General features: G+C 46.3%; 3 protein-coding genes across 4 annotated transcripts; 2 read left to right on the forward strand and 1 right to left on the reverse strand.

The window, feature by feature from the left end:
* Nucleotides 1-2,017: 2,017 nt before the first annotated feature.
* LOC124691068 (pentatricopeptide repeat-containing protein At2g27610-like) lies at nucleotides 2,018-4,597 on the reverse strand. Its single transcript, XM_047224353.1, has one exon. The coding sequence runs from the start codon at nucleotides 4,595-4,597 to the stop codon at nucleotides 2,018-2,020; it is 2,580 nt and encodes an 859-aa protein (XP_047080309.1).
* Nucleotides 4,598-4,747: 150 nt separating this feature from the next.
* Nucleotides 4,748-7,199, forward strand: LOC124688978 (thioredoxin-like 3-2, chloroplastic). Its single transcript, XM_047222590.1, has 5 exons — nucleotides 4,748-5,058; nucleotides 5,897-5,971; nucleotides 6,061-6,127; nucleotides 6,634-6,651; nucleotides 6,737-7,199. The coding sequence occupies exons 1-5, from the start codon at nucleotides 4,748-4,750 to the stop codon at nucleotides 6,833-6,835; spliced, it is 570 nt and encodes a 189-aa protein (XP_047078546.1). The 3' UTR covers nucleotides 6,836-7,199.
* A 3,357-nt stretch (nucleotides 7,200-10,556) lies between these two features.
* LOC124693576 (pumilio homolog 3-like) lies at nucleotides 10,557-15,966 on the forward strand. 2 transcript variants are annotated; one of them, XM_047227057.1, is made up of 11 exons: nucleotides 10,557-11,195; nucleotides 11,681-11,858; nucleotides 11,910-12,641; nucleotides 12,720-13,278; nucleotides 13,359-13,500; nucleotides 13,620-13,727; nucleotides 13,847-14,059; nucleotides 14,137-14,247; nucleotides 14,777-14,971; nucleotides 15,244-15,418; nucleotides 15,530-15,966. In XM_047227057.1, exons 1-11 carry the CDS (start codon nucleotides 10,572-10,574, stop codon nucleotides 15,571-15,573), a joined length of 3,081 nt encoding a protein of 1,026 aa, XP_047083013.1. In that variant the 5' UTR covers nucleotides 10,557-10,571; the 3' UTR covers nucleotides 15,574-15,966. The 2 variants fall into 2 exon arrangements, with proteins under 2 accessions (XP_047083013.1, XP_047083012.1); XM_047227056.1 differs by having other exon boundaries at nucleotides 11,681-12,641.
* Nucleotides 15,967-17,796: the final 1,830 nt, after the last annotated feature.

A 17,796-nucleotide genomic window follows, 5' to 3' on the forward strand; every position in this document is an offset into this window, starting at 1 on the left:
AATTAGGGGTCTGAAACCTGATCTACAAATGCCTTATAAATAAGGAGTTAGCTTACATGTGGACCGTGGTAAACAGTAATCAAAAGGGGCCATACAAAAATTGGAGTTCAAATGGTGGTCCGTTCCACGTGCCATAGAGAGAAGAGGGGAATATCAGTTTGCCGCCGCAAGCTTTCGCTAATGAGTAGGCGAGAATCATGCCAAATCCATGGCCACACACAAATGATAGCAGTCGGCACCAATGCAAATGATGGCCAAATTGCTCCAGCATTACAAAACCTGGTACAACCTCCTGTGGCTTGCCACAAGAAACTATTGGATATATAAGTTGATGTCCAAACGAACAATGTGATCTCTTTTACTTACCTGAACAGCTTATGACGAGTCCATAACAGGACTAAAAATCAGGTATGCACCAGGATGCAAGATTATATATATCCTCAGCTGCTGTGTTCACCTAAAGAAAAAGATGACCAGTGGGTTCCATTCCAAACGTAACAAAAGAAATTTATGAAAAGTGTGCAATCTACTTCTGATAGTCAGCAGCTTGTAGGCTCCATATAAATGAAATGTACTAAATAAGTACTTAGCTTAGATGTGAATTGCAGCAGTAGTTACCTGGTAAAAACAAATGTATTTGTTCACCTTCCTGGTTATGTTTCATAAAATCTATGATCTAAACCACCATGAATAACTTGAGCAGTCTGCTGTATCTACTTAGGGTGTGTTTGGTAGCCCGGTCCAACTCAGAATAAATCTCTCTTGTCATACAAGCTCACCCTAGCTAAGTTGAGCTCAGATTCATCACTTGTTTGGCAGCGCCGGATGTGTTGAGCTATGCTCATGTGAGATGGTGTTTGGTACAATTTGTGCTGAAGTGAGCATGTCTCATAGCAGTTTTACAAAACGGTCCAGTTTTTTAGCAAAAAAGCCCTGGAACAAAGAGAGAAAAAAGCAATCGGGCCCTCCACATCACATCTCCCACCATGGACGCATTGGGCGGCGCGGTGGCCGGCGCTGGGCTGCCTTGGGCAGCGCTGGGCGGACTTGGGAGGAGGCGGGCGGCGCTGGGCGACCTTGGGAGGCGGCGGGCGGCGCTGAGCGGCGGCGGGCGGCGTTGGCGGCCGACGAATCGCGCCGACGAGCGCGACCATGAAACGGTTGGGGTCCGGGCGCGGTCGGCGGCCGACGAATCGCGCCGACGAGCGCGGCGGCCGGCGTTCAGCAGGAGGAGGCGGCGGCCGGCATTCAGCAAGAGGAGGCGGCGGCCGGCGTTCAGTAGAGGGGCTCGGTGGAGGAGTTCGTCCCCATGGAGCTCCAGCCGCGGCGGCTCGTCCCCGTGGCGCTCCTGGCTGAGGAGGCCGCCGGCGCGTCGCGTGGAGGAGGAGGAGGCAGGGGTGGCGGAGCTCGTCGGAGCTGCAGGCGCGGCGTCAGGGCGTCTCCACCTGGTTCCCGTGGCTCTCCAGCTGAGGAGGCCTCCCGTTTGGGGGAAAATGAGGAGCGGGGTGGGGGTCTGGGGGTAGCTCGCGTGGTGGGGCTACACCAGCTACAGTATCCTGCGGGATGAGGCCAGCCCGGGCGAGTTGCGAAGCTCGATTCGAGCTTCCCACCTCGGCCTGGCTGAGAGCCCTTTTCTGGGCGAGTCGGGCAGTGCTAGACTGGACCGAGCCGGGCTACCAATCACTTGATAGGCTATTTATCTCAGCTGAGATGAGATTTTCTGAGCTCCCCCAGTCTACCAAACACACCCTTACGGATCACGTAGATGACACCTCTTGTCAGTGTGATACCCCTATTCCATATGATTATTGCCACTCTTTCAATACTTTTCTGTGGGACTATGGAATTAAGTGCAGTACCTAGCTCATGCCTTGCCTGCAAGCAGGCAACAGAAACACTACTTGTAGGCTTGTAGCACATCATCTTCAGACAACTGCAGAGCCGGCTTGCCAATATTGTTCGAGGATGGCAATGCTAGTCTACCCTGTATGCCCAGTCAGTTTATTCTGTACTCAATTCACCAGAAATCACCACAAGAGCAAGCCCCAGATTTGAAGTGATGGAACCTGCTGCAGTCTCGCATGATGATCTCCCTGTCCTCAACCGCCGACAGCATCTTCATCACCGTATGGCAGTCCCCGCATACCCGTAGGTTTTTGAAGATCTGAAGGGGTGTCCCTGGCGGTGTAGCTATCAGGCCAAAGGCAAGAGCTAGCCGCTCACTGTGCATAACCAACATGGCTTCCTTCTGCTCTTCTGCCATGTCGTGAAGCACAAAGCTAGTGTTAGGACAATAACCTACTTGCTTCAACCTGGCTGTCATTGCCTTGAGCTTTGCATATATCTGGTCAGTGAGAGGGTGTGATCTGTCAGAGGCTATAAAGGAGTGGACTTTGTTCTTGATCTGAATCCAGCTGCATCCAGCTTCTTTCTTCACCTTTTTTGAATCCATGAGCTTCCTCACTTCGTCCCTCTCTTTCCACTTCCCTGTAGCCGCATAGATGTTGGAGAGCAGCACATATGTAGCTGAATCATGTGGCTCAAGCAATAGCAGCTTCTCTGCAGCAAGCTTCCCAAGCTCAACATTCCTGTGAACTCTGCAAGCACCTAGCAATGTACGCCACACCATTGCACCTGCTGGGAACGGCATGCCTCCTATAAATGTCATTGTTTCATCCAGCCTGCCAGCACGGCTATAGAGGTCCACCATGCACGCATAATGCTCCATGGTGGGACTGATCTTGTGGTCTGTGACCATCGAATCAAAGTATTGCTGGCCTTCGTTCACGAGGCCAGCATGAGTGCATCCTATGATAACAGCAAGGAATGTGACACCATCCATCTCGATGCCTGCAGCTTCCATCTGCCGAAATGTATCAAGGGCCTCCTTGCTGTAACCGTGCTGCGCATACCCTGATATCATCGAGTTCCATGACACCAAGTCTCTATCTATCTGCCTCTCAAAGACGCTTCGAGCACTGTCAATGCTCCCTTTTCTTGCATACATGCTGACAAGTGCGCTGCCCACGCAGATAGCATCTTGGTATCTGTACTTGATCGAAACAGCATGGAACTGCCTACCCTGATCAACCCCGGCGGTTGGGCTAGCGCAGGCATCGATAGCACTAGATATAGTGAACTCATTTGGCTTCATGCCTTGCATGGACATCTTGATGAATACATTTGCGGCACCATCGCAGTCGCCAGCTTGGGAATAGCAAGACAGCATTGCAGACCATGCCACAACATCCTTCTGGTCAATCGTTTTAAACACAGAGAGGGCTTCTCCAGTGCTGCCAAGCTTTGAATATGAAGAAAGAAGTGCAGTTCCAACAGAAGGCGCATGCTGGTAGTTGGTTTTGATGATCTGGGCATGAATTTGGGAAGGCAAGATGGACAGAGATGCCATGAGCATTGTCGAGTAGGTGAACTCATTTGGCTTGATGCCGCCTTCTCTCATTCTGCTAAAGAGATCGGCTGCAAGGGGAATGTTACCGTTCTGAATGCAACCGCTTATCATAGCAGTCCACGAGACAACATTCTGAGACCCTGGCATAACCGTGAATATGCTGAAAGCATCATCCAGCTCACCACATTTGCTGTAGGCATCCATAACGGCAGTCATGACATTGCCATCTGACGTGAACCCATGTTTTAGCACACAGCCGTGGAGCTGCCGTGCCAGGGCCAGCTGCTTGAGGCTCGCACAAAGCTTGATCGCCGTAGAGTAGGTCGACCGCGACATCTTCGCCGTACTCGCTCGCGAGTCATGGAGCAGCTGCAGGGCCTCCAGTTCCCTCCCATTCAACAGAAGGCCCGCCATCAACGTGTTCCACGACACCACGTCCCTGGCCTCCATCCTGCAGAACACGGCCTTGGCTTCTTCAACCAGTCCACACTTCAAGTACATGTTCATCAGAGAGTTGCACACGACGGTCGAGCCGCATCCGAACTTCACCGACTGAGTGTGCACGCGCCGCCCGACATCGAGCGCGCCCTGGCTGGCCACCGCGGAGAGGACGGTCGCGAACGCCAACGGGCTGGGCCGCACCCCGTCGGCGCGCATCCAGAAGAACAGCGCCACGACGTCCGAGTGTGCACAGCCAGCGAGCAGCGCCGTCCACGTCACGACGTTCCTCTCGGGGGGCGTCCCCTCGAACACCCGCCTGCCGTCCTCGCCGCCGCGCTTCGTGTTCATGTCGACGAGCACCGTGCCAACACCGACGTCGCCCCGGTCGAGCCCGCACTTGACGCACAGGCAATGCAGCTGCTCTCCGACCGGCATCGTCGACCCGCACGCCTTGAGAGCGCGGGACAGCATGGCGCCGTCAGCTCCGCCGCGGCGGCGTGCGGCGAGGAAATGGTCCAGCGCCTCCCGCCCCATCCCACGCCGCGCGTGGTCGAAGACGACGACGCGGCCGGAGCTGCTGCTCGGCTCGCCGTCCCGGTCGGTGATTCCGTCGAACGCCTGCCGGGCGCCCGGAGCGTCGCGGACGGCGCCATCCTCCTCCAAACGAACCGATGAGGCGAGCAGCTCCCGGGACGCGACCGCTGCCGCTTTCCTGCCCCGGACGAGAGCTGGAAGCGCCGCCGCCATGCTACCTCGCTTCCTCCCTGGAGGCCATGGTGGCGCGGCGCGTGGCGGTGGGAAGTAGCAGTGAAGACTGAGGAGTCGGACTACCGGTTTGACTTTGTGCTTGAGACAATAGGCGTTGGGTGCGACCGGACCCGGACCCGACGTGTCTCGATGGCCACCACCTCCGCCTACGCAGTGGCGGCCGGCGGGGAAGCGGCGGCGCGGCGTACCCTTCTCAGGCCACGGCCTCCGCCGCCTCGCCTCGCCTTCCTCTCCAGAACGCCCGCTCGGGGAGCCTCGATCTCGCTGCCGACGGGGCTTCACCGGGCGGCGGCGGCCGCCGAGGGGAGGACGGGGATGGGGGTCGGGAGCGAGGAGGAGGGGCCGGCGTGGGTGGAGCTGGAGCCGATCGGCAGCGACGAGCAACTGGACCGGGCCCTTGCCGCGGCCCAGCAGCGCCGCGCCCCCATCGTCCTGCTCTGGTAACTATACTTACAGTTTCCCGTGACTGAATCTTCAAATTTTAGGATTCGTAACCATGGCGGCATGGGCTTAGTGTACTGTAGGAAAAAGTGATTGTCATGGACGATGCAGCTTCAGCATCTCCGATTAGGATTGGAAAATAGAGATCTTGTATCCTGGATGACAAAAGGCTCATCTGTTCATCATATTTAGGGCTCTTGGTACCTCAGTATGTCCTTTGTTTGTTTGACTTCAGACCAAACGTTCTTCTAGCAGTGATTGGACAACTCACCTCCAGTTACCTACAAGACATGTAATTGTCAAATTGTGAGCCTTTGGCGATTTGCTTTGAATTGCCTGTATTATCTTTCTTAGGTGTTAGGTTGTTATCCTTTTGGTGTTTTTCTTAGTACCATGTTTATGTATTTGGCATTTCAACCATATGCCTACTGCCTGAGAACTCAGATTTTGGTTGTAGCGGTGGTAGAGCACAATAAATATTAGTGGTTCTGGATGTAGACATGAATTCCCATTCTCCTTAAAAACGCAGATATGCAGTCCCCCTGCGCATTCCATTTTTTCAGATGTGGTAGCAAGTTGTTGGACTCTGTCCTTCTAGTCCTGGCTGATCAATAGCCTGCTTACCTGTATTGTCTTTACCGTTTAAGAAATAGTTTCGTTGCACAAGGTGTAGCTGTTTACCTCTCATACACTCTTTTACGAACCCATTTCATAATAATGCCTAAAAGGATTGCCAGTTGTGTTTGGAGTAGCCGTCTGCCACTGCCATAGTAGTAGCTGTCTAAGTGTCTTCCAGTCATTGAGTTTTGTATTTAACCCAGCGTTTGCAACATGTAGGACAGCGAGCTGGTGCAGGAAATGCATATATCTGAAGCCTAAGCTGGAAAAATTGGCAGCAGAGTACTATCCGAGGTTTTTGCCTGTTTCCCACGTTGACAAGTGCCCCACTGCTGGAACTGTTGCTGACAAACTGATGATCTCTGTCGGAACTTCCCATGCAGGATTCTGTTTTACTGTGTCGATGTCAATGCTGTTCCTCAGAAGCTTGTGAATCGTGCAGGAGTAACAGTAAGTTCTTGACATGCACTTTATCGAGTTGTTCTTCAGTAAGCCTTGCTGTGCATTAAATTGGTTCTTCAGCTCTTATCTCTCGTTCATGGACAGTGATGGATATGATAACCTTTTATTGATGCCTAGGTGTGCTTTCTTGTTAGAAGATAATCCAAAGACATTTAGTATTCTAATCCTATTTTTAGAACTTGTTGAGCTCATTTCTTGTTTTCCTTTCCCTATTTTGGAGGAAGTGGTTTCCTCTACAGCCCCTGGAAGCAGTTGCCGGCTTCCTGCAACTCATACGAAAATGTTTCTTAGCCCTATGCCCTTATCCTCTTGCTTTGGTAACGGAGAACCATAGTATCGATTATCCCCCCACCATGTATTTGGCTCCATTGTTATCTTGTCCCGCAGCAATTAAATATATATATCGGGATCCCAAGCATGTATATATTTTAATACAACCACTAATGCCCTTCTTTTGTCCAATGTACGTGATGTGTTATGCGCGTCTCGAGCAGAAGATGCCTTCTATACAGGTACAAGTCGAGCTTGTTTCTTTCTTTATAGTCTCCATCTTGCCATTGTATATATCCTGAGGTTGTTGTTTCTTGTTCTGTAAAGACATGGAGCGACTCCCAGAAGCAGGGTGAGGTGATTGGCGGGCACAAATCCTGGCTCGTAATTGACGATGTCCGGAAGATGATCGAACAGGAGGAATGATCCAACATGTGTTTTTGGCGTGCTTATGGTTTTCTCGACAAGATATGCCTTTCAGTGCGGTAAAATGGAAAACATAAGATAAAGGCGGTATCAAGTTATCTACTGCTACTCAGAGATTAAGCTATATGTCTAGTCTTGTATAATCCTCATGCATGAACACCAAGGGTTAAGAGGGCTTCAGTTCTTGGAGTTCTTTTTAGAATCTAGAGAAATTGAGGTACCGGTAGCCGCAGGGAAATGATGCCCTTCTTGTATCTATTATTTTAGTTTCTGAGATTAATGGATGTTTACATTAGTCGTTAGATAATAAAATATTGAGTGTTGAGTGTTTCGGTTCCAATTAATTCACTGCTGTGCTCAGTTATTGATTTACTTGAGTACAGATATATAATTATAAGAGCACATGAGATGTGAGCCTTTTTTTGTTCAAAAATTTAGTTCCTGGTTTGTTCAAGATTAGCATAGAAAAGTACGCTCCTCTATTGACTTAGATCAAAACACTAGCTAGTGCTCATCATGGAGTAGGAGTATTTAATTTGCAAGTTGTGTCAGCAGGCTCCCATTGCTAAGCTTAATTGGTCCTTGCTTTCCAAGCATGATTTGATAAATTTTTCCAACATGAAACAATATAAAATACTGTACTTCATATTTCTCTGGCCGATGTTTTTTAAGTATGATTGCGGCTTCAGCACTTTCTTGTGTCTTGAAATTTCAGCATAACCGCACTATCTTAACTTTACACCTGCATTTTTTTATCGAAAACAAAAATCAGAGTTGTCTGCTGGTTTGACTCGACAACTGGTCATGCAGTCAACAACTTCGTGTGTTTCTTTCTCCCTGTTGGGCCCACCGTGCAGAGATAGAGATGGGTGGTGGAGCCCACCTGTCATACTGCAGCTTAACAGAAACCAGGATTTTAGCAGGCAACACACGTAGGCACACGAGACTTCTGTTTCAGAGCATGAGATATCATCGGGAAAGTTTGTTAGTGGGGATGCTGTGAGATTCGTGCGGCTTCATATCCGGTGGTGGACGTGGTCCTCGGAGGCTGCCAGAGGTGGGTCCCTGGTGGGGAACAAAAAAAACCAGACGTTGCTTTCGGTATCCGTCTCTTGTGCGCTCCTTTCCTGATGGCTCGTTGCATTGGTCTCTCTTCCCCAAACAACCATCCAAAGAATTATTGACAAAGGAAACTTAATTTATGTCTTCTATTTCCATAAGAATTTCCTTCCAGTTTGAGCTGCATTTTCTCCCCTCACTCTCGCTTTTTCTCCAAACAAGTAGTACCCCTCCGTTTTTGTCAAAACCACGATGAAAATTATAGAAGGAGGGAGTAACATTTAATCTCAAAATTCATGTTTTTATCCTTTTTATATGCAGCATCCAAGTATATATCTTTCTGATTCGAAAAAAAAAGTATATATTTTTCTAAAGACTCTGCAATTTTGATTTGTGTGATATTCATCATGTAAGAAACTTTGAATCTGTATTTTTGGATTTCTGAATTCGAGTGAGGCTCTAATTAAGTCGTTGTAACTATTGAAACTAGCTACTCTGATATGTTTTTTGAAAGAAAAATAACTATATGTAAATAGATTTAATAAACAAATTGTCATCTTTAAAAGAGAAAAACTCTGAGCGCGCGACTATTTTTTGCCTGGCTTGTTCGCCTTTTATTGGAGATATATAAAATACTCACCATCATGTTTTTTTGCATTTCATAAAGAAGGCATTGACAGAGATATTTGCTTTTGACATGTTAAAGTGAATCACTTGGGGGAAAAGTTGTTACTTTCACTTTTATTTACATCTAGCCATGAAAAATGATACTAGAGGCTAAAGACTAAAAGGAAAAAAGAAGTCCAGGCCGAAGATCTAAGGGGCTCCGTTGGATCAAATGATTCTATAGGAATTCTGCAGGGTTTTAATCCGTATGAATTCTTCCTATGAAGCCATTTAGATCAAAACAATGGCATCACCTAGTTTCCTTCATTTTGTTTTTTGCGAAACACAGACGCATATGCTCACGTGTACGTATATACACTCACCCGCCACACACCCTACCCTTATGAGCACCTCCGCGATACTAGATCGAAGAAACTGATCAAACAGGTCTTTAGATTGACGAAGTTATCACAAACACCTCGCTGTCGGTGGAAATGACGCCTCCCACTGAAAGAATATTCCGTTTTTAATGAGACACCAGGGTCAAATCCTGGTTTGAACTCTGGTGTCGTGGAGTTTTCCTACATATTTGACACCTTAACTCCATATGACTTCCAATATCCACACCAACCTTTTGTATGCACTTATTAGCTTAATTTTGAGACAATTTTTCTTGTTCTTTTTTCACGTGTTCCGTCGAAATGATAATTCCTTCAAGTTTTTATGTGTCAGGCAATCTTATTCCTATCAAAATTCTCTGTTTTACATGTTCACATGCTTCTCAATCCCACGATCCGAAAAGGTCCTAAAAATTTGTAAACGTATATCAACTCAATCACTTGGAAGAAGAAAAGACCGGGAATCCAATTAGTCCCACGGACAATACGATGGCCTTACTTACGGCCATGGAGTCGAGTTTCATGGATACCCTTGACCGCAGGACAATGCACGCTTTTTTTTGCGCATTTTTTTGAATGATTAAATTTGTTATTTTCACAATGATATGGTGCTTAAATTATCACCATAAAGTTTTGTAACATACTAACATGGACACTACTCTAAAAAGTTTTCAACTTTTCAGCCAAGACTCTATTTCTTACCTATCACGTTATTCCTTACCCAAAACAATACCAACACTTCCCATAGAAAAGAAACACTTATAGCACACTACAAAAAAAAAAGCAAACAAAATTTAGAATTATCTGAAACAATATTACTAACAGAAAAAGTTGCATAGTATAGCATAGGATTAAGTAAGCTGCACCAAATCCGCCAAGGATGGTTCGGTCCACTAGTAGCTACCAAGCCTCCTAGGGCCTCGCCTCCCTCGGAGATCGACCAACAAAACTACAAGCTTTCCCCCCTCCCTTTCCCCCTCCGCCCGCCCGGCCGAACCCTCCAGGAATTCTCCTCCCCCCTCCGGCAGCCAGCCGCCTTCCTCCTCCGCGCCGCTCTGCCGTGCCGGCGTGGAGCGGAGATCCGTCCACCCGTCGGTAGCCGGCTCCGATTGATTCTTTTCCTTTCCTTCCGTCGGAGGTGAGGAACCCTAACTCAACCTGCTTGGATTGCCCCGAGGGTTTAGTTCTGATCGGGCCTTTCCCTTCGCCGCGCGCAATCCAATCCGAAGATGCGTTCTTTCTCTCTGCCCAATCACCAGTGCATAAATTCCGGAGGGTTTTGTTGCCGATTTGTTCGCTTCGCGGTGGAGTAGCCATCAGTGGGGTGGGTTTCTTTATTCTTTTCCCCAAGAAATTGTGGGCGGCTCAGTTGCTTGAACCCTCGGCTGGTCCGCCGCCCCCTAGAGGTGCGACGGATTTTCTTGGGTTTCTTTCTCTGTCACCAGAGAGGAATCGACGGAATTTTCTTGCTTGGATTTGATATGTTTCCTAATTAGGCCGTGCTTCTGATTCTGATCCTTCTGTTCGTCCAGTTCTATTCTAAAATCTTCTTCGTGTTTTTTCCTTACTAATCCGTGTGCGGAATTCCAGTTCTCATCACTGTCCTGATGGCGTTGGTTTTCAGACTCTGCGTGGATTTTGCTCGCCGCAAGAAGGGAGCTGCGACCAAGGCGATGGCTCCGCCTCCGGCGGGGGCGGCCGGCCCCACCTTCGAGGACCTCGAGCGCGACCTACAGGCGGTGCTCATGGACCAGAACCACCACGGCGGGGGCGGCGGCCCCTCCGCCGAGGAGCTCAGCATGTACCGCAGCGGCAGCGCGCCGCCCACCGTGCAGGGCGCCCGGGCCGCGCTCTTCTCCACCTCCGCCGCCGCGCCGCAGCCGCACCTCGACGCCCTCGCTGCGGGCGACATGCTCTCTGAGGAGGAGATACTGTCCCACCCGGCCTACCTGCAGTACTACTACAACAACGAGCACCTCAACCCGAGGCTGCCCGCGCCCATGGTGTCCAAGGAGGACTGGCGCACGGCGCAGCGGTTCCAGTCCGTCTCCGGGGGGATCGGGGACAGGAGGAGGAGGCCCTCCGAGGCCCCTGGCGGGAGCTCGCTCTTCTCGATGCAGCCCGGAGCGCGCGAGGGCAATGGGACGGAGTTTCTGATGAACGATAGGAGACAAGGGAATGGGTTTGCGCGGCAGCAGTCGTCGGACTGGCTTGCGCAGGGCGCTGATGGGCTTATGGGGTTGTCCGATGTCAATGGCCTCAGCTCTCGTCGCAAGAGCTTTGCGGATGCACTGCAGGTTGAAAATGTCTCCTCGCTGCTTTTGCTTTTGTTCTCCTTTATCTATACTGACCTTGAATCAATAGAAATAAATGCTTTTTATTTATGAAAGGAACTGAATTGCCTCTTCTGTAGTTTTAGCTATTGGTAGTAGATTGTTGTGTTTTTTTGGATTACTCACAAGTCAGCACTTATTATGTTCATACCTTAATTTATTTAAAGCATGGAAGTGCGATTGCAGTTTTGTACTTAATGATGCAATCTGAAACTTGCCACATATTGATACATGCCACTTCAAGTGCATCTCTGGAGCAGCTTCATATTCTTACAATCTGAAACTTGCCACATATTGATATATGCCACTTCTAGTGCATCTCTGGAGCAGCTTCATATTGTTACAATCTGAAACTTACCACATATTGTTATGTTCACACATGCCTATTGTTGCATCTAGGTTCATGTTTGTTGGTTATTTTTTCTAACTTAGAATTGTTTCCATTGCAGGAAAATATTAGCCGCCCTGGTTCTAAAGTTGGTCATCTTTCCCGCTCTAATAGCCGGAATGCTTTCGAGAGCCCAAATCCAATGAATCTTTCACGCTCTAATAGCCGGAATGCTTTTGAGAGCCCAAATCCAATGAATCTTTCACGCTCTAATAGCCGGAATGCTTTCGAGAGCCCAAATCCAGTGAATCTTTCACGCTCTAATAGCCGGAATGCTTTCGAGAGCCCAAATGCAGTTAGATCCTCTGATTCATCAAGAGCACAGCTGCCGAGTAGGCCGGATTCCATGAATGACTTTCGATCTGGAGCAGCTTCACCCAGTCTTGCCAGGGTCCAGAGTTTGGGTTCTTCAATGTCCAATACATTTGCTTCTGCAGTAGGCTCTTCAATCTCAAGAAGTACCACTCCTGATCCTCAGTTGATTCAGAGGATTCCAAGTCCTTGCCTTCCTCCTGTTGGAGTTAGGATGGGGAAAGCTGATAGAAAGGTTGAAGGCGTGGGTGTCTCTTCTCATAATTATGATGGTTCTGACACTGCAGCAGCTCTATCTGCTATGTCCAATTTAAATCTCTCTGGGAACAGGATGACCAACTTAGAAACTGATGTGCAAAATCATATTTATCAGAACTTTGGTGATCAGAGAGACGTGATCTTTAATGATCCAAAGGAGCATAGACAGTTCTCACAGCAGAAGTTAGTTCACAGTGCTGATGAAGAGCCAATAAATGCGCTGGAGTATTCAGTCTTTCCAAATGGTAGCAGTAATTCAAAGAGCAATTTTCCTACACAATCACCACATGGTAATTCTAATAAAAAGGAGTCTTTACTAAGCCCGACTGGATCTGTGTATCACTACAAGAACCTGAATGGTGATAGCCCAAACATTGATGTTTCTGGACGACATACAAAGGCTAATTCACGAAATTCTGGTTCATCCATGCTGAACAACCACATGAATACTGGTACTCTCTCTCCCTTCCGCCCCTGATTCCCGTCTGTCTTGGTTTCCATTGTTTCCTGACTTTTGTTTCCCTGTCCAGATGGTGAATATGGCAACCATTTTTCAAATCAACTTGGGGCTGGTTTTCAGGGCCAACAAATGGACCCTATGTATGCGTCTTACTTGCAGGCAAATCCCAACTCCCCCCTTGGTGCAGCTGCAAGCATGAGCCCTTTCCGAGGAAGTAACTTTTCTGGTTCAGGCCATCTGGATACTGCTGGATATCAGAAGGCATATCTTGCATCATTACTTGCGCAGCAGAAGCTACAGTATGGGATGCCATACTTGGGGAAGTCTGGTGGTCTTAGCCCGACACTTTATGGCAGTGAACCAGCTTATGGCATGGAAATGCCATATTTAGCAAGTCCAACATCTAGCCATTATATGTCATCTCCCCAGGGCCATGTCAGGCAAGGAGATAGGCTAACACGTATTCCATCCGTGGCGAGGAGCACCACTGGAGGAACTATGGGATCATGGAGTTCAGAGAATGGTCTGATAGATAATGGTTATGGGTCTTCTCTGCTGGAGGAATTCAAGACCAATAAGACCCGATCTTTTGAGCTGCTAGATATTGTGGGTCATGTGGTGGAGTTCAGGTATTACTTGCTGCATTTCAGTAGAGTATAGTTGTTGTGTTTACTGTTTACATGATGCTAATGTTTTTCTTTGGCTGCAGCTCGGACCAGTATGGAAGTCGCTTTATACAGCAGAAACTTGAAACAGCTTCTACAGAAGAGAAGAACATGATTTTTCCAGAAATCCTTCCCCAAGCACGAACTTTGATGACTGATGTTTTTGGAAATTATGTTATACAGAAGGTGGGCAACCATCTTATGCATCATTGTATAGCAAATTATATTTGATTATTTGTTAGTAACATCTTCGGTATCTATCTTATTATTTAAGACTTCTCAACTTGAGTACTTGATCTTGGCAGTTCTTTGAATATGGGACTGAAGCACAACAAAAGCAATTGGCAAGCCTACTCAAGGGTTATGTATTGACGCTGAGTCTTCAAATGTATGGCTGCCGAGTGATTCAGAAGGTACGTATTGTTGCGGACTAAATATGTCGCCTCCTTATCATAATCAGTTTACAGACTAGTTGTCCATTTATCAACCACTTATCTCTCTGGAGTCTTAGGAGCTTTCTATTCTGCTGTAGGCTTTAGAAGTGGTTGAAGTGGAACAACAAACACAAATGGCTTTGGAGCTTGACGGAACTATCATGAAATGTGTTCGTGATCAAAATGGCAACCATGTAATCCAGAAGTGCATAGAATGCATCCCTCAAGAAAGGATACAGTTCATTATTTCTGCTTTTTATGGGCATGTGGTTGACCTTTCCACCCATCCATATGGCTGCCGTGTTATTCAGGTGCTATACGAACCTATATCTGGTTTTAATGTGTGTATTTCATTTGCAATTTACTAAATTTATACCTGTAATTGCAGCGAGTCTTGGAGCACTGTGATGATGAAAGCACACAAAGTGCCATGATGGAAGAGATCATGCAATCCGTGGTTCCTTTGACACAAGACCAGTATGGCAACTATGTTATCCAGGTGGATGCTTATTCATTTTCTTGTTAAATATGTGTTGCTGTAACATTAATTTCTCTAACGTCTATTAGATTAATGGGAGGCATGGGTTATGTTGTTCTATTTATCTTTTTACCAATTTGGCAGTTACTCATCATGTTATGCGCCTTCTCTTTTTTATATATCCTTGGAAGCAAATATTTATTATTCCCTCCTGTTCATATTAATTGACTCAACTTTGTCTAGACATAGATATATCTAGTCAACAAACACGTCTGTATCTAGACAAAGTTGAGTCAAATAATTTGAATCGGAGGGAGTATCTTATATGATGTTACTGTTTTATTCATACTTCCCGTCCAACTACTACTAGATTTTCTAGGTTGTTTGCTGTAGTCTTCGTGTCTTTGTTTCTCATCCTCATCTATGATACTAGATATGGACAATTTTCTGTTTATCATTTCTTCATATTGCTGCAAGCTAGCCATTATCTTATGCTTGAGATGTTCTGTAATCCCACTTACACAGAGTGTTTTATGTTTCGTTTCTATAGCATGTCTTGCAACACGGAAAACCAGAAGAACGCACTTCTATAATTAGGCAACTTGCTGGACAGATCGTGAAGATGAGCCAACAGAAATTTGCTTCGAACGTTGTTGAGAAGTGTCTTTCTTTTGGTTCTCGTGAGGAGCGCCAGATTCTAATTGATGAGATGCTTGGCACTACCGATGAGAATGAACCATTACAGGTGTGTTTTCAACCAACTGTCCAACTGTACTGATTGTTTGTTGCAGAACATGTTATGTATATAGGAAAGAAATTCGATATCTACTGAAGTACATGAATTATGCTTTTGGCTTTGATATATTATGGCTACTTAATAACACATGAAGATGTTCTCATCTATTTTTCAAGATGTTCTCATCATTTAGCATGCTAATAACACTATATAGCTGTTACTTTAAGCTTTGAATTTTGGGGATTCTCGAAGTATTCTGACGTGTATCTTTTGTTTTCTAGGCAATGATGAAAGACCAGTTTGCTAACTATGTAGTGCAAAAGGTTCTGGAGACCTGCGACGACCATAACCGTGAGCTAATTCTTTCACGTATCAAGGTCCACCTGAATGCGCTGAAGAGATACACCTACGGGAAACATATTGTTGCCCGGGTTGAGAAGCTTATTCAGGCAGGAGGTACCGGATTCTAAGCCCCTAGGCATCCTTATCGCATTTCATCTTTCTTCCTTTAATATGTTAACTGCCTACAGATTGCTTATGGCTTTAATATATTATTTCGCATTTCAGAAAGGCGTGGTGGTGTCTCATCGCAGCAGTCTAGCAGAGATTGATGAACGGTTAGTTTGACAGAATAACACTGTACAGACAGATAGCGAGGCTAGCCTTACCAGTAGTCTTGTCCAGTGCCGTCGGAGAAAGCTAAAGCTCGGGAAGCCTTTGATGTAAATAAAGGAGGGGGCCTCTGGGAATAAAAGAAGAGATTTTGCTTGTCCTAAAGGAGAGAAATTGTATATTTGTAAACCGTTTTTTCCCTCTTCAGGTAAGATATATATAAAAGAAGAAAGGCGAAGCAATTAGCTGTAATGTTTAGGGGGATAGTAGATGATGGGGAGCAAGGACACCTGTAGATCCTTTTGCCTTGGGTTTCATCACTGTATAAGGTTTCAATCTCTGTAAAGGTTTACTGACGTTTCTGCAGAAATCAAATGCATAGTCTGTATCAAGTGCCTGCATGCAGCTCCAAGTGTAGCAATGTTTTTTTCCCTATTTGTCGTGCTGTTCTTTGTTATTTCATCTTTTTTCAGTGTGATGGTGTATTGTTTGAGCTATCTACCGTGCCAAATTTATGTCTTTTTAGTTGTCTTGCAATACATTTGTTTTCATTAGAATGCATACAATAAATAGTTAAGTTTTGGGATTGGTTTTTTCTTTGCATTCTCAGTTTCAACGTCAGGAAATTCTTGGATGTCAAATTCAGTTAAGTTGGCATGTTTTAGCAAGTCAAAAAGGAGACGAAACAGCTTGATGTGCTGTTGTGCTGAAGCTACCTAAACTTAGCAGTTATCTCCCAGATTGCTCGGCCTGAGGCTTATTTTGTTTCATTAAGTGACAAATCCATATCGTTAGATAAGTGCAGATAGGCATAATGCTTTTGTTTCATTAAGTGACAAATCCATATCGTTAGATAAGTGCAGATAGGCATAATGCTTTGTACATAGAGCTAACCGAAAATTTGCCATTTTTGGTAAGGCTCCAACGGAATTCATCCGTCCCCTGAACCAGCTGGATTGAACCTAGCCGCTGAAGCAGTTCATTCCAAGAAGCTAGCCGAGGACCGACAAGATCACGCCTGAACGTCATAGAGGGGGGAGAAGATTCCATCACCTTCTGCAAAGTATCCCCTTTATGACGAACAATACCGTACAAGGCCGGATCATCGTTCACGAAGAGTGGTTGTTCCCAACCAGCGATCCTCCCAGAACCGTATCTCCGCCCCATTCTTAATGGAGAAAGAACCAAATGGGAAGAAGTGCTTCTTAGTTGCCATAATGCCAGCCCAAAAATGTGAATCTCCTGGTTTCCAAATAACCTGAGAGATCGCCTTTGAGCCAACATACTTTTTCCGCAAAAGTTGTTGCCATACCCCATCCTCCGTTAACAATCTGGCTAGCCATTTACCAAGCAAAGCCCTGTTCTTAACTTCAAGATCATGAACGCCAAGTCCACCTTGATCTTTCGGACGGCATACAACACTCCATTTAGTTAACCGGTATTTTTTCTTCTCACTATCCCCTTGCCAAAAGAATCTTGATCGGAAATAATCCAATCTATGCAAGACTCCTTTCGGTAACTGGAAGAAAGAAACCATATACAGTACCATATTTGTGAGTACCGAATTTATGAGAACTAATCTTCCACCAAGGGATAATAATTTTCCTTTCCAACTAGTAAGACGTTTTTGAAGTCTTTCTTCAACAATTTTCCATTCAGCCAAAGTGAGTCTCCGATAGTGTATCGGAATACCCAAATAGCTAATTGGAAAACAACCAATCCCACAGCCAAATAATTCAGCATATGAGTTGGCTTCATCGATGGCTTCACCGAAACAAAACAATTCGCTCTTATGGAAATTAATATTAAGACCGGACAACAGCTCGAATGCTGAAAGAATTAATTTCAGGTTTCGTGCCTTTTCCAAGTCATGATCCATGAATAGAATTGTGTCATCAGCGTACTGAAGAATGGATAAGCCGCCATCAACTAAGTGAGGGACTACACCTTCAATTTGACCATCGACCTTAGCGCGCTCTATTATAATTGCAAGCATATCCGCCACAATGTTAAATAACATTGGAGATAGGGGATCACCTTGCCTCAACCCTTTTCTGGTCTGGAAGTATTTACCAATGTCATCATTGACCTTAATGGCAACACTACCACCAAAAACAAAGTTATTAATAAGAGCACGCCATTCCTCGGAAAAACCTTTCATCCTAAGGGTTTGTTGAAGAAAGGACCACTTGACTTTATCATAGGCTTTTTCAAAGTCAATC

This window comes from Lolium rigidum, chromosome 2 (genome assembly GCF_022539505.1).
Source record: "Lolium rigidum isolate FL_2022 chromosome 2, APGP_CSIRO_Lrig_0.1, whole genome shotgun sequence".
In the NCBI taxonomy this organism is placed as follows: domain Eukaryota; kingdom Viridiplantae; phylum Streptophyta; class Magnoliopsida; order Poales; family Poaceae; genus Lolium; species Lolium rigidum.